Source organism: Bubalus bubalis, chromosome 4 (assembly GCF_019923935.1).
Source record: "Bubalus bubalis isolate 160015118507 breed Murrah chromosome 4, NDDB_SH_1, whole genome shotgun sequence".
NCBI lineage: Eukaryota > Metazoa > Chordata > Mammalia > Artiodactyla > Bovidae > Bubalus > Bubalus bubalis.
This window is the reverse complement of record NC_059160.1, coordinates 152,816,595-152,828,937: the sequence shown is the minus strand read 5'-3', so window position 1 is coordinate 152,828,937 and position 12,343 is coordinate 152,816,595. Positions and strand designations below refer to the sequence as shown.

At 46.9% G+C, this 12,343-nt stretch overlaps 1 protein-coding gene across 6 annotated transcripts in view; it reads left to right on the top strand.

Annotated features, from left to right (window-relative positions):
• The first annotated feature begins 221 nt into the window (after positions 1–221).
• Positions 222–12,343, top strand: part of DLG5 (discs large MAGUK scaffold protein 5) — a 120,464-nt gene continuing 108,342 nt past the window's right edge. For 3 of the 6 annotated variants that reach the window (XM_044942343.2, XM_044942344.2, XM_044942342.2), the window contains exon 1: positions 222–590. In XM_044942343.2, the coding sequence (XP_044798278.1) occupies positions 287–590 (304 nt within the window). In that variant the 5' untranslated portion in view covers positions 222–286. The remainder of the gene's footprint in view (positions 591–12,343) is intronic. The other 3 variants (XM_044942345.2, XM_006056938.4, XM_044942346.2) reach the window with 2 other exon arrangements.

The window sequence follows — 12,343 nt, the reverse complement described above, 5'->3', positions numbered from 1 at the left end:
CAGTCCCGCCGCCGCCGCCGCAGCCAACATGGCTGCACTCCTGAGCCCGGGAGGCGGCCGCTGCTGAGCGCCGCTCGCCGCCCGGGCCCCCAGCCCGCCCAGGCCCCGGCCCATGGCCCCCGCGGCCTCGCGGCTCCCGGCGCGCTAGGGCGACCGCCAGCGCTCGCCGCCCCGGGGCGCCCGGGTCCCGTCGCCGCCCGCCCGCTTGCCCGCCTGCGCGCGCGCGCCCGCCGGCCTCGGGGAGCCCGGGAGCCGTCCGGCCGGGCGGGGCGGGGCAGCCGCCACCATGGAGCCCCAGCGCCGGGAGCTGCTCGCCCAGTGTCAGCAGAGCCTGGCCCAGGCCATGACGGAGGTGGAGGCCGTGCTCGGGCTGCTCGAGGCCGCGGGAGCGCTGAGCCCCGGCGAGCGGCGGCAGCTGGACGAGGAGGCGGGAGGCGCCAAGGCGGAGCTGCTTCTCAAGCTGCTGCTGGCCAAGGAGCGGGACCACTTCCACGACCTGCGGGCGGCGCTGGAGAAGACGCAGCCTCACCTGCTGCCCATCCTCTACCTGAACGGCGTCGTCGGGCCGCCGCAGCCCGCCGAGGGCGCCGGTGAGTGTCAGACCCCTCTGCCCGGCCCCTCGCATCCGCCTTCCGCAACTCCACTCTCCGGTTCTCCGAGAGGGGAGGTCGCGAGGGCCATTCATCTACCTGGCTCTGGCCGCGGGGAAAATTTGCTTTCCTTCAGCCCGCCGGGGGAGGGGCTGATGCGTGGACCCCCTCCCCCCGCCGCCGCCCCCCCCCCTCGCTTCCCACCTCCTCCAATCCCGCCCTTGCTGTGAACAATGCCCGGCACTGTAGGCCTTCATTCTCCAGGTGCCGAGGCACGCAGCGGGGTCCACTAGCGACCACCGGGTCCAGCCTGCGGGGTGACCTCGGAGGTATGTCTAGTCAGTCCCTTTTCTAAGACTCTTCATCCATCAGTCCTTTGAGAACCTCTGCTAGCCTTCAATCCAATGTTAAGGTCTAAAAGAATAGAACCCAGGCCAGGGCTGGTACTCCTGAATTTTGGTCCCTGGCACCCGGTTTCAGGACCACTCGTGCCTTTTCACTTTCTGATTTTCTTAGCTCCCTCTGCTCTAAGCTCAAGTCTGTTTTGCTCGGCGAGACTTGTGGTTGATTATGCACGATGCCTGCTAGGTTTCTTTGGAAACTGTGGGCCGGGAAAAGTTGGGGGGAGTTGCATTGCACCATGGGAAAATCTTAGTAGTAGCTGCTGGGGCTCAATTCCTTCCCTGAGGGTGCGCCAGCTGTTTGAGGAGGGAAGGCTGGTGGCTGGTACCCTTGGATGGTGGGTGATGAATCCTTGAGTATTCCTGTGTATGTGTGTGGGGGGGAGTATTACTGGGAGTTGGTGACAACTGGTAGGCTTGGCGTGGCCTGTTTGGGGACTGTGGAAAGCCAGGCTTTTAGACAGGGAAGCTGAAGAAGAAAGCATAGCTCTGAGGAAGGAAGAGCCAGCAATTGTTGGGCACCTACTGTTGTGACAGGCACTCTGCTTTGTCACGTTTCATTGTTACCACTCTGTGAGCTACGATTCCTACTTTGCCAGAGAGAAAACTCCAGCTTGGAGTGGTTAAGTTGCTCAAAGTATTGGGCACCAGGAGTTTCAAATTATGACCCATTGTTTTATTTAACCCCTTTGGAGCCAGGAAGCAGCAAGTGCCACCTTTTCGATGTCTTGTGTTTGTTTTAAAAGTGAACACATGTATACCTGTGGTGGATTCATTTTGATGTTTGGCAAAACTAATACAGTTATGTAAAGTTTAAAAATAAAATAAAATTAAAAACAATTAAAAAAAAAAAGTGAATGGAGAGGGCTGACAAACTGCCTGTAACAACTTGTAGGCCACAGGCTGATGAGACCCGTTTATTTGGCTGTTAAAAGCCTGACTTATTAAGGAGATGATTTTATAAGCTGTTCCTGGTAACAACTCCGTTGGATATTGGCCATCCCAACCGACTTTTTGTAGTGAAGGCAGCTGACATACAGAGACTGAACCGCTGGCTACACAGCAGATCGTTTCATTGGTGGCCCTTCTGTCTCCACTGTGGGTTTCTCACTCTAGCATTTTTGTCTCTCAAATCTGCATTGTCCCCCAATTACGATCATTTATGCTGGTCAACCTAGTCCTCCCCTGGGATGATGATTTGGAAGATGTTAAGAAGAGCTGTTGGATGTGGTTCTGAGGATAATAAGGTCAGAGGAAAATCTCTTTGGGCTAACTTTTTCTTTTCTTTTTTTTATTAATTTTTTTATTGGAGTGCAATGTTGTAGTACTTTCTGCTGTTAGTTTCTCACTTTACTAAGTGAGTCAGCTAAAGGTATATCCTATATCCCCTCTTTTGTAGATTTCCTTCCCATTTAGATCACCACAAAGCATTGTGTAGAATTCCCTGTGTTACACAGTAGGTTCTCTGGTTATTTACCTATTTTATACATAGTATCTTTTTAATTGCCTTGCTGTCTGTCTAGCTGTCTGTGTTTGAAGAAAGAAATTGATCAAGGAAGCTGGCACAAGTTAGAATGCAGACTTAAGTTCTGGGTGGGATGTGTTTGAATCAGGCCTAGCTTTAATCTCTGAAATAGATGAATTGTCATTAATTAGGTCCCTCTCTTTTCCATGCCTGGTGGATATAGTGGGGCCTCTCTGAGCTGAAGTTCTGGAAGCTGGTCTGACTTCTAAGGAAAGCATGAAATAAGGTTTGGATTTTATTCTCAAGGGCAGCTTTTCAGACCCTAGTTTTAACACAGTGTAGAGAGCTGTGTAGCTTTTCCAAGGAAAGTTGTTCATTTTGGTTTGGTTGTTGTTCACTAAGTCGTGTCCGACTCTTGCGACCCCATGGATTGTAACCCACCAGACTCCTCTGTCCATGGGATTTCCCGGGCAAGAATATTGGAGTGGGTTGCCATTTCCTTCTCCAGGTGATCTTCCCGACTCAGGGATCAAACTTGGGACTCCTGCATTGCAGGTGGTCTCTTTACTGACTGAGCCACGAGGGAAGCCCAATTTTAGTTAATACTTCAGAAAAAAATAGAATGGCATTTGACCTGGTAAGATGCCATGTAGAGCTTTTGGGGATGAGGGATGACGTGGTGTGACATAAACCGCAGAGCCTTGGGATCTTTGTAAAGGATGAATTACTGTGCAGTGACTTTCCAGCATATTTTCTTGCAGCCAGGGAGCCCCTCTTATGGTACAAAGCTCAGTGCCTAAAAGGACTGCTCAGGTTGAAGGGATAGAGGCACCAGTTTCATCCCCGAGGAGCCAAAGCCAGGGAGGCTCAGCCCTGTGTCCTGGTCTTTGCTCTCCCAGCAGGTTCCACCTTGCACACAGGTGCACAGCTCTGCCTGTCGGTCAGCTTTAGTGCAGGGCTCTTGTGGGAGCTCCAGGGAGGAAGCTGTTGGGTTCCCAAAGACCCACAGCCTCAAGGGGAGGCACCCTTGTCACTGTTTCTCCATCCAAGGTGCTGCCATCACCCAGTTAAGGGCCCCTTGGTGGATTCCACATCCCATGTGGACCCCTGGTCTGGAATGCCTATCCCCTGGCTAGCACTCATGTGCTGTGGGACTTTGTTGTGCTGCAGGGAAATGATGTCTGACAGCTCCCTACTTGGGGTCTGGAACTGGGAGAAACTGGTCTAGGTGGCATTGGGCAGGTAAGCAAATCAAACTCATCTATTCTGCTCAAGCTCAATTAGAGATAGCCCGGACATTTATAGTCTACCACGCTTAGGCCTGGAGTTTGAAGGTGACTAAGAAACCACAGTGTGGTTTTATTCTGGGGGCAAGGGGGACTTCTGTACCAGAATTGACAGTACATTGCTATTGAGCATTTTCTATCTTACAGCATACTTTAATATCTCACTCAATTCTGTGGCACCCAGTGGCACGAGTGTTGCCTTTTCTGCAGACGCAGGGTTCCGGGCCTGTCTGTGAGATCTGAGGACAGACTGGAAGTCGCAGGGTAGAAGGGAGCTGGTGTCAGCCTAAGTGCAGCGCTCCAGCTTCCATGTCCTTGGTGGTTTTTCCTGTTACCTGGGTAGGCCCTCCCATTACAGCTTCAAGCCATTTCCTGCATTGGGAGCTCTGTGGAGTTTTGTAGCTTTCCCTTGTCCCAGTACATGAATGTTTAAGAAAGGAATAGGTACCTTTGTCCCTGCTGGTAGTAGAGAGAGGAGAGAACTGTTCTCTTCTAACTGGCTCAGGTCTCTAGTTTTTCCCGCAATTGTACCAGGATCAGGTTTGTTTACTTGGAACCCATGAGGTCCTTTGTTTTTTCTCTTTGATTCATTTGCCGACATGTGGGTTTTCTCTCTTGAAGCTCCTCAACCGCTTGGCCCTGGGCCTCGGGGTCCTCGTCTGTGAGTTGGGGCTGCATGGCCTGCCTCAACTACTGGGAGGCAAAATGTGATTGAGGAGGATCGAAGTGTCTGGTCCTGCGCTTGGTGCAGACAGGGCCAGGGTGCATAGGATGTAATTCCAGCCTGCCGCTCACTGCCTAGGTAGGGGAATGGGACACTGAGAAGAGTGACATTATGAGACAGATTAACTGAGCGATAGAAATACCACGGGGCTCGATGGTAACGAATCTGCCTGCCAGTGCAAGAGATGCAGGTTTGATCCCTGGTCCAGAAAGATCCCCTGGGGTAGGAAGTGGCAACCCGCTCCAGGATTCTTTACTGGAAGATTCCATGGACAGAGGATCCTGGTGGGCTCCACTCTATGGGGTTGCAAAGAGTCAGACACAACTGAGCACGCACATCATCATCATCATAACTCTGTCTACCACATGCTTTCCACACATGCTCTTATCCGCCTCTGGTGGCTCTAGTTACCATCTACACGTGGAGGGCTCCCCAGACTTTTCCCAGCAGGCCTCTCAAGTGGTGCAAAAGCGGCAGAACATGGTGACTGCTGGCTGCCCTCCCTCCCGCGTGTCCTGAGCCGAATGTCTCCTCTTGTGCCCTCTGTGCCTCCTCTTTAGTTTCCTGGTGAGCTGACTGCCTTGGCTTCACTAAAATTAAGAGGATGGAGACAGTAGTGTTTTCTGAAGAAGCCGAGGAAGGCTTCGAGGAGGGGTTGTGGCTTGAGCATGGTGTTGAAGGAGTTCTGTGAGTGTGCAGAGGGGAAGGAGGAAGTTTTGGGTAGGAGAAACAAGAGCAGAGACCATGAGAGGAGCAGTATGTTTTCAGGTCGTAGAAATTAGACCAGCCTGAGTGAGCAGGGCTTTGGCATTGGCTCTAGATGGGTGGGGATGCAGAGATAATCGGAAGGACCATGATGGCTAGGCAGGGCGAGGGGTTTATATACTACTTGGAGTTTAGGCTTTGTACACTTGTCAGAAATTAAAGCTGAAGGAGTTTTCTAAAAAGAAATAAACCTGTCAGGTGTTTCTAGTAGGAGGAGTGCCACTTGGCTGCTGATTGTCAGGTGTGGATTATCTATTATTCATTAGAGGTTATCTGGACCTTTTATTGGCAGGCAGATTCCTCACCATTGAGCCACCAGGGAAGCCCTCATTTGGTTATTTTAATTGTGTTAAGAGGAAGTGGTAGAAGAACTTGAAAGTAATGATTGAAATGAGATTTCTAACAGAAAGGCAGTTATTATTTATCCCTCTATGTATTAGATCAGGCATCTATGATCGCAGGCAACAGAAACTTAGCTCAAACTGTATTAGACAGGAAAGAGGGATTGATTGTATAATATTCCAAAACCTTGGAATGGATTGGGGTTGGGTGATTGATCCTGAATGCCGTGGGCTTTTTCTGTTAATGTCATCCTGGAACATGACCTCAGGCCCCTCTTGGCTTCATCTTCACAGCCTCTGACCAGAGAATAAAGGGAGCTGAATCCACTAAACCAGGCAGAAAAATCTCATGGAAGGATTCTGATTGGCTTAACTATGGTCACATGTCCGTGTGAGATCCAGTCTCTGTGGCTAGGGCTAGAGGATTGGCCCAACCAGTAGGGTAGCCTGATGGGATGCTGTGATTGGCAGCTTGTAGCAGTACCATGTGGTTCTTTAGAGTGGGAAGAAGCAGTTCTCAAAAAAGAGTAGAAAGGATGTTGTGCATGTAAAGCATCAGGTGAATGTCTGCTACATGTGGTCTCATCTTCATATGATGATGCAGTTTGGTGTGGGGTGGTGGGAGACGTTGTCAGATTTTACTAGGTTTTAGACTTGAAGCTTTTTAAAATATATATACATTTCTTTATTTTAATTGGAAGCTAATTACTTTATAATATTGTAGTGGTTTTGCCATGCATTGACATGAATCCGCCACAGGTATACACGTGTTCCCCATCCTGAACCCCCCCTCTCACCTCCCTCCCCATCCCTCTGGGTCATCCCAGTGCACCAGCCCCGAGCACCCTGTCTCATGCATCGAACCTAGACTGGTGATTCTTTTCACATATGATAATATGTATGTTTCAATGCCATTCTCCCAAATCATCCCACCCTTGCCCTCTCCCACAGAGTCCAAAGACTGTTCTATACATCTGTGTCTCTTTTGCTGTCTTGCATACAGGGTTATCGTTACTATCTTTCTAAATTCCATATATATGTGTTAGTATACTGTATTGGTGTTTTTCTTTCTGGCTTACTTCACTCTGTATGATAGGCTCCAGTTTCATCCACCCCATTAGAACTGATTCAAATGCATTAATGGCTGAGTAATATTCCATTGTGTATATGTACCACAGCTTTTGACTTGAAGCTTTTTCATTCTCCTCTTTCGCTTTCATCAAGAGGCTTTTCAGTTCCTCTTCACTTTCTGCCATAAGGGTGGTGTCATCTGCATATCTGAGGTTATTAATATTTCTCCCAGCAATGTTGATTCCAGCGTGTGCTTCATGCAGCCTGGGATTTCACATGATGTACTCTGCGTAAAAGTTAAATAAAGCAGGGTGACAATATACCACCTTGACATACTCCTTTTCCAATTTGAAACCGGTCTGTTGTGTTCCATATCTGGTTCTAACTGTTGCTTCTTGAGCTGCATGCAGATTTCTCAGGAGGCAGGTAAGGTGGTCTGGTATTCCCATCTCTTGAAGAATTTTCCAGTTTGTCGTGATCCATACAGTCAAAGGCTTTGGCGTAGTCAATGAAGCAGAAGTAGATGTTTTTCTGGAATTCTCTTGCTTTTTTTTGATGATCCACTGGATGTTGGCAATTTAATCTCTGGTTCCTCTGCCTTTTCTGAATCTAGCTTGAACATCTGGAAGTTCTCGGTTCACATACTGTTGAAGCCTCACTTGGAGAATTTTGAGCATTACTTTGCTAGCGTGTGAGATGAGTGCAATTGTGTGGTAGTTTGAACATTCTTTGGCATTGCCTTTCTTTGGTATTGGAATGAAAACGGACCTTTTCCAGTCCTGTGGCCACTGCTGAGTTTTCCAAATTTGCTGGCATATTGAGTGCAGCACTTTCACAGCATCATCTTTTAGGATTTGAAATAGGTCAACTGGACTTTAAGACTTTAAGCAAGACAGTTAGCCTTACTGAACTCATCTCCCTCTCTGTTGTTCAGTTACTCAGTTGTGGCTGATTCTGTGACCCCATAGGCTGCAGCACGCCAGGCTTCATTATCCTTTGCCATCTCCCAGAGTTTGCTGAAATTCCTGTCCACTGAGTCAGTGATGCCATGCAACCATCTTGTCCTTTGTCATCCCCTTCTCCTCCTGCCTTCAATCTTTTCCAGCATCCGGGTCTTTTCCAAGGAGTCAGTTCTTTGCATCAGGTGGCCAAGTATTGGAGTTTCAGCTTTAGCATCAGTCCTTCCAATGAATATTCAGGATTGATTTCCTTTAGTATTTACTGGCTTGATCTCCTCCCTCTCTACAGAATATTTAAAACAATAACTACTTCATTGTGCTATTTGACAATCTATGGTAGGAAAAAAGGAGCAGAGGGATTGGGGGCAAGAGGAGAAGGGGACGACAGAGGATGAGATGGCTGGATGGCATCACTGACTCGATGGACGTGTCTCAGTGAACTCCGGGAGTTGGTGATGGACAGGGAGGCCTGGTGTGCTGCGATTAATGGGGTTGCAGAGTCGGACACGACTGAGCGACTGATTTGATCTGATCTGATTAGTGTGGTGGACAATGAAGCCTGGAACCAGCCTTAGAACCAGAAGCTTGGGATTCTCCTGATTTATCTGAGGGTTGTGTGAGAACTCCTTATAAACTATGCTAAATGGATGTCAAGGTTGCTTTTACTGTGGCTGTGGATCACCAAGAGTGGAATGTAACCTCCATGAGCCAAATTTGCTGTTGTATTCCCAATGCCTAGAATAGAGCCTGGCCCAGAATGGGCATTCAGTAAATTTCTGTTGTATGGATAACTATTCAGCTGGTGTGACGAATGAGTGGCGTGTCCCTGTGGAGTCCAGATCCTCTTCAGAAATAGGTGCAGATTCCTAGGTGGTGACTTCACGGTGACAGAAGGCTGTGAGAATGCAGGAAGGCCAGGGTGAGTTCCAGATGCACACACAGACATCCCCTTCCACAGGATGTCTTTGATGGAAGCAGATGGTGTGACTTTGGTGTTGGAAGTCCCCAAGTTACCCCTCAGGTACCAGCACTGTGGGACTGGCTGCCAGGAGTCCTGTGGAGCAACCCTAGTACCTGTTGCAGGACTGGAGTGCCCTTCCCTCTCTGCGCTTAGAATTTGAATGTCAGCTTGGTGTCCTCAAAAGAGTTTTGGATGGGAATCTGTTCCTAACTGCAACATCTTGACCTTTGATGAGCCTCTTATCTATCCAGGGCTTGTTTTTTTTCCAGTGAAAATCTAGATGAGGTAAAGCTGGAAGAAGTTCAGGACTGCCTCAGTCCTCTAGGGCAGCAGTCCCCAACCTTTCTGGCACCAGGGACTGATTTCATGGAAGACAGCTTTTCCACGGGATGGGGGTGGGGGATGGTTTTGGGATGATTCAAGGGGATTACATTTGTTGTGCTATAGTTTTTAATCTAATGCCACTGCTGATCTGACAGGAGGGTACCGGTCCAGTGCCCAGAGGCTGGGGACCCCTGCTGTAGGGTTCTCAGTACTTGCAAGGTGGCATTAGGTCCAAGGAAGCTGGGTGATGGGGTTGGATTAGACTTCTGAGACTTCTAGCTATGTACCATGCTCACTATTTTTGGATTTAGCGTTAGTGTTGAGTGATTTTTGTACTCTGGCTTTCTATTTCCTGAAAAACTAATCAGTGTAGAAGTATTTTGTCTTTGTTGTTTTGGTCCACCTCAGTCCAACCACCGGAGAAGGCAATGGCACCCCACTCCAGTACTCTTGCCTGGAGAATCCCAGGGACAGAAGAGCCTGGTGGGCTGCCGTCTACGGGGTCGCACAGAGTTGGACACGACTGAAGTGACTTAGTAGCAGAGGCAGCATTCCAACTACCATCATGAGGGGGCTCTTTATTTCCTATATCTTGGGAAGATGTGAGCCACACAAATAGTGGCATAGAGCAAGAGGGCTGAACTACCTGTAGTCCTGTGCAGTAGGGAGGCTGAACATGTTCAGAAAATAATTTTAAATGGGATTGAGAAAAAAGAGAAAAGAAAAGAAAAATGGGATTGAGTTGGGGAGATACTGTTTGTTTGTTTTTTTTCCCCCCACCTGTTTCCCTGGGACAGATTGCATATCTCTGAATTGTGTGTGTCTATTGATCTGTTTGAGACAGAGTTCCATGAAAGTGCTACAGAAATATTTTAAATTAAACAGATACTTTGAGTGTTCCATGTTTGCCATCCAATTCTGAACCCTTGGTGGGTAATTGTGGGGTGACTGTTGACCTTGATGTTTCATTTCACACTAAGGGTCATAATCCATTTGCTTTGTACTTTTTTTAATACTGCGGTAAAATACACATAGCATAACATTTACCATTTGAAATATTTTTTTGCTGTTTTCTGCATTATGGCGAAATATTTGTAACATTAAAATAATTATCTTGTTCACTATTAAGTGTCCATTTCAGTGCTATTAAGTACATTCTCATTGTGCAACCATCCGCACCATCCATCTCTAGAACGTTTTTCATCTTACAAAACTGAAACTCTATCAATTAAACAATAACTCTCCATTCTCCCCTCCCCCCAGCCTCTACAACCACCATTCTGTTATACTTTCTGTCTCTGAATTTAACTGTTCTGGTATCTCATATAAAATGGAGTATTCATCATTTTGTGACTGGCTTGTTTTCACTTAGCATCATGTCTTCATGGGTCATCCAGGTCAGAATTTCCATTTTATTTTTAAATTTTTAAAGAACACATAATATAAAATTTACCATCCTAACCATTTTAAATGTGCAGTTCAGAAGTGCTAAGTATATTCTCATTGTTGAGTAAGAGATTTCTGGAACTTTGACATCTTGCGAAACTAAAACTCTGTGTCCATTAAACAATAACTCCTCCTTCCTCCCTCGTCCACCTCTGGGAATCACCGTTCCGCTTGGTTTCTGTGAATTTGATTCCTTTAGCTAGCTTGTGTAAGGGGAATCATACAGTATTTGTCTTTTTGTGACTGGTTTATTTCACTTAGGGTAATATCCTCAACGTTCACCCATGTTGTAACATGTGACAGATTTTCCTTCCTTTTTAAAGACTGAATAATATTCCACTTCATGTATATACCACATTTATCTATTCATCTGCCAATGGACTCATGGGTTCCTTTCGCCTCTTGTGAATAAAACTGCTGTGAACATTGGTGCCCAAATACGTCTTTGAGGCCCTACTTTGAGTTCATTTGGTTATATATCCAGGAGTGGAATTATGGTTGATGGGATAATTCTGTGTTAATTCTTGAAGCAATTTCCATACTGTTTGCTTTAGTTTTAATGAAAGGAATTCCTACTGTCTACAGCACCTTGACTCAGGGGTGAGTGTCCTGCCTGGAGTCCCAGTTTATGTTTTATTATTTTCTAAAAATTGTGTAATTTTTTTCCCCCTAGACTCATTTTGGAAAGTCTCGAGACATTCCTTTTGGACTTTAAATATTTTAACAGTCATCTGTGACTCTTTTGAGGACAGGAGTTGTTGACCATAGAATCCCAGCAGCGCTTATATCTGGCCAGGAGATGTTCACACATTTCCTTCATGTTTGCAATACTAATATCTCCATCCCCAGAGGCCTAGAAGTATGTTAGTTATTTCTGCTTTGTAGACACTTGCTCTTTATCCCATTCAGGGTTAGTTTGGTTATATAGACTTGAATCCAGGGTAACTGGCTGTTAAGATTTTTCTTTAGAAAAACTAGATCAGCATTTCCCACAAAAACATCTTCTAAACAGTAGTTTGGTGGGATGTCAGTGGTGTTATTTGTAAAAGGGGTCCTGTGGTTAAGTACATTTGAGCAGTGTTGTTTTGAGAAGGTCACGCAGGCTCCTTTACTGGGGCCTTTCAAGCCACCAGTAAGCCAGTCTTGGGACTTCACTGGAGTGGGCTCACTGTGCAGTGTTTCCCAAACTGATCTGACCACAAAGCCCTTTTCCATTGAGCATCTTGCAACATAAGTGTTCTGAGAAGTGCACTCTTGGGAAACTTTAGCATTAGTGCAGGGAGTTGGAGCATCAATGTATACCATCGTTTTTTGAATTTTCTCACAACTCTTTCATTCAAGAAACAAAAAAACCTTAAATTCTGATACCAGCTGAAATGGGCATATGATTATTGGATTTTTTTTTTTTTTTTTTTTTGCTACGTTGCTGATTCTGACATGTAGTGGATTCCGGGACCAGTAGATTTTTAGGGAAGAGTGTGTGATCTTGCCTAAGTAAGAAGTATGACCTCTCTGGGCCTTCATTTCCCTAGTGTAGCTCAATAGGAGTGGTCTCGTTCATGATGATTATTGTTTGAGATGGTTAAACCTCTTGTTGTCTTCTCTAAAACTAAACTTTGGTCCATAGTTGGGGTTTCTGGGGGGTGCTTTGGAAGGATTTGTAGAGACCTGTCCTGGTGGTTTGGTGACTGTAGGTTCATGATTGGTTAACTGTTGTGTGAATCTTTCTGAGCCCTGGGGAGTTGTTGGGCTGGAGATTTGGAAGATGGCCCGGAGAATGCTGTTACTTCTGAAAAGATGGGTGATACAGCTGAATGACCCAGGTGGCCTGAGCATCACTGATGGGTTTAGAGCCCAGGAGTAAGGCCACAAAGAGCTGGGTGTCATGAGCCCACACTTGGGGAACCCCCACAAGTTTAAATCTTGGGTCTTCCATCTTAGGCTATGTGATTTTAACAAATCGCTTAACCTCTATGGGTTTTCTTTTTCCTTATCTGTCAAAGGACTAAT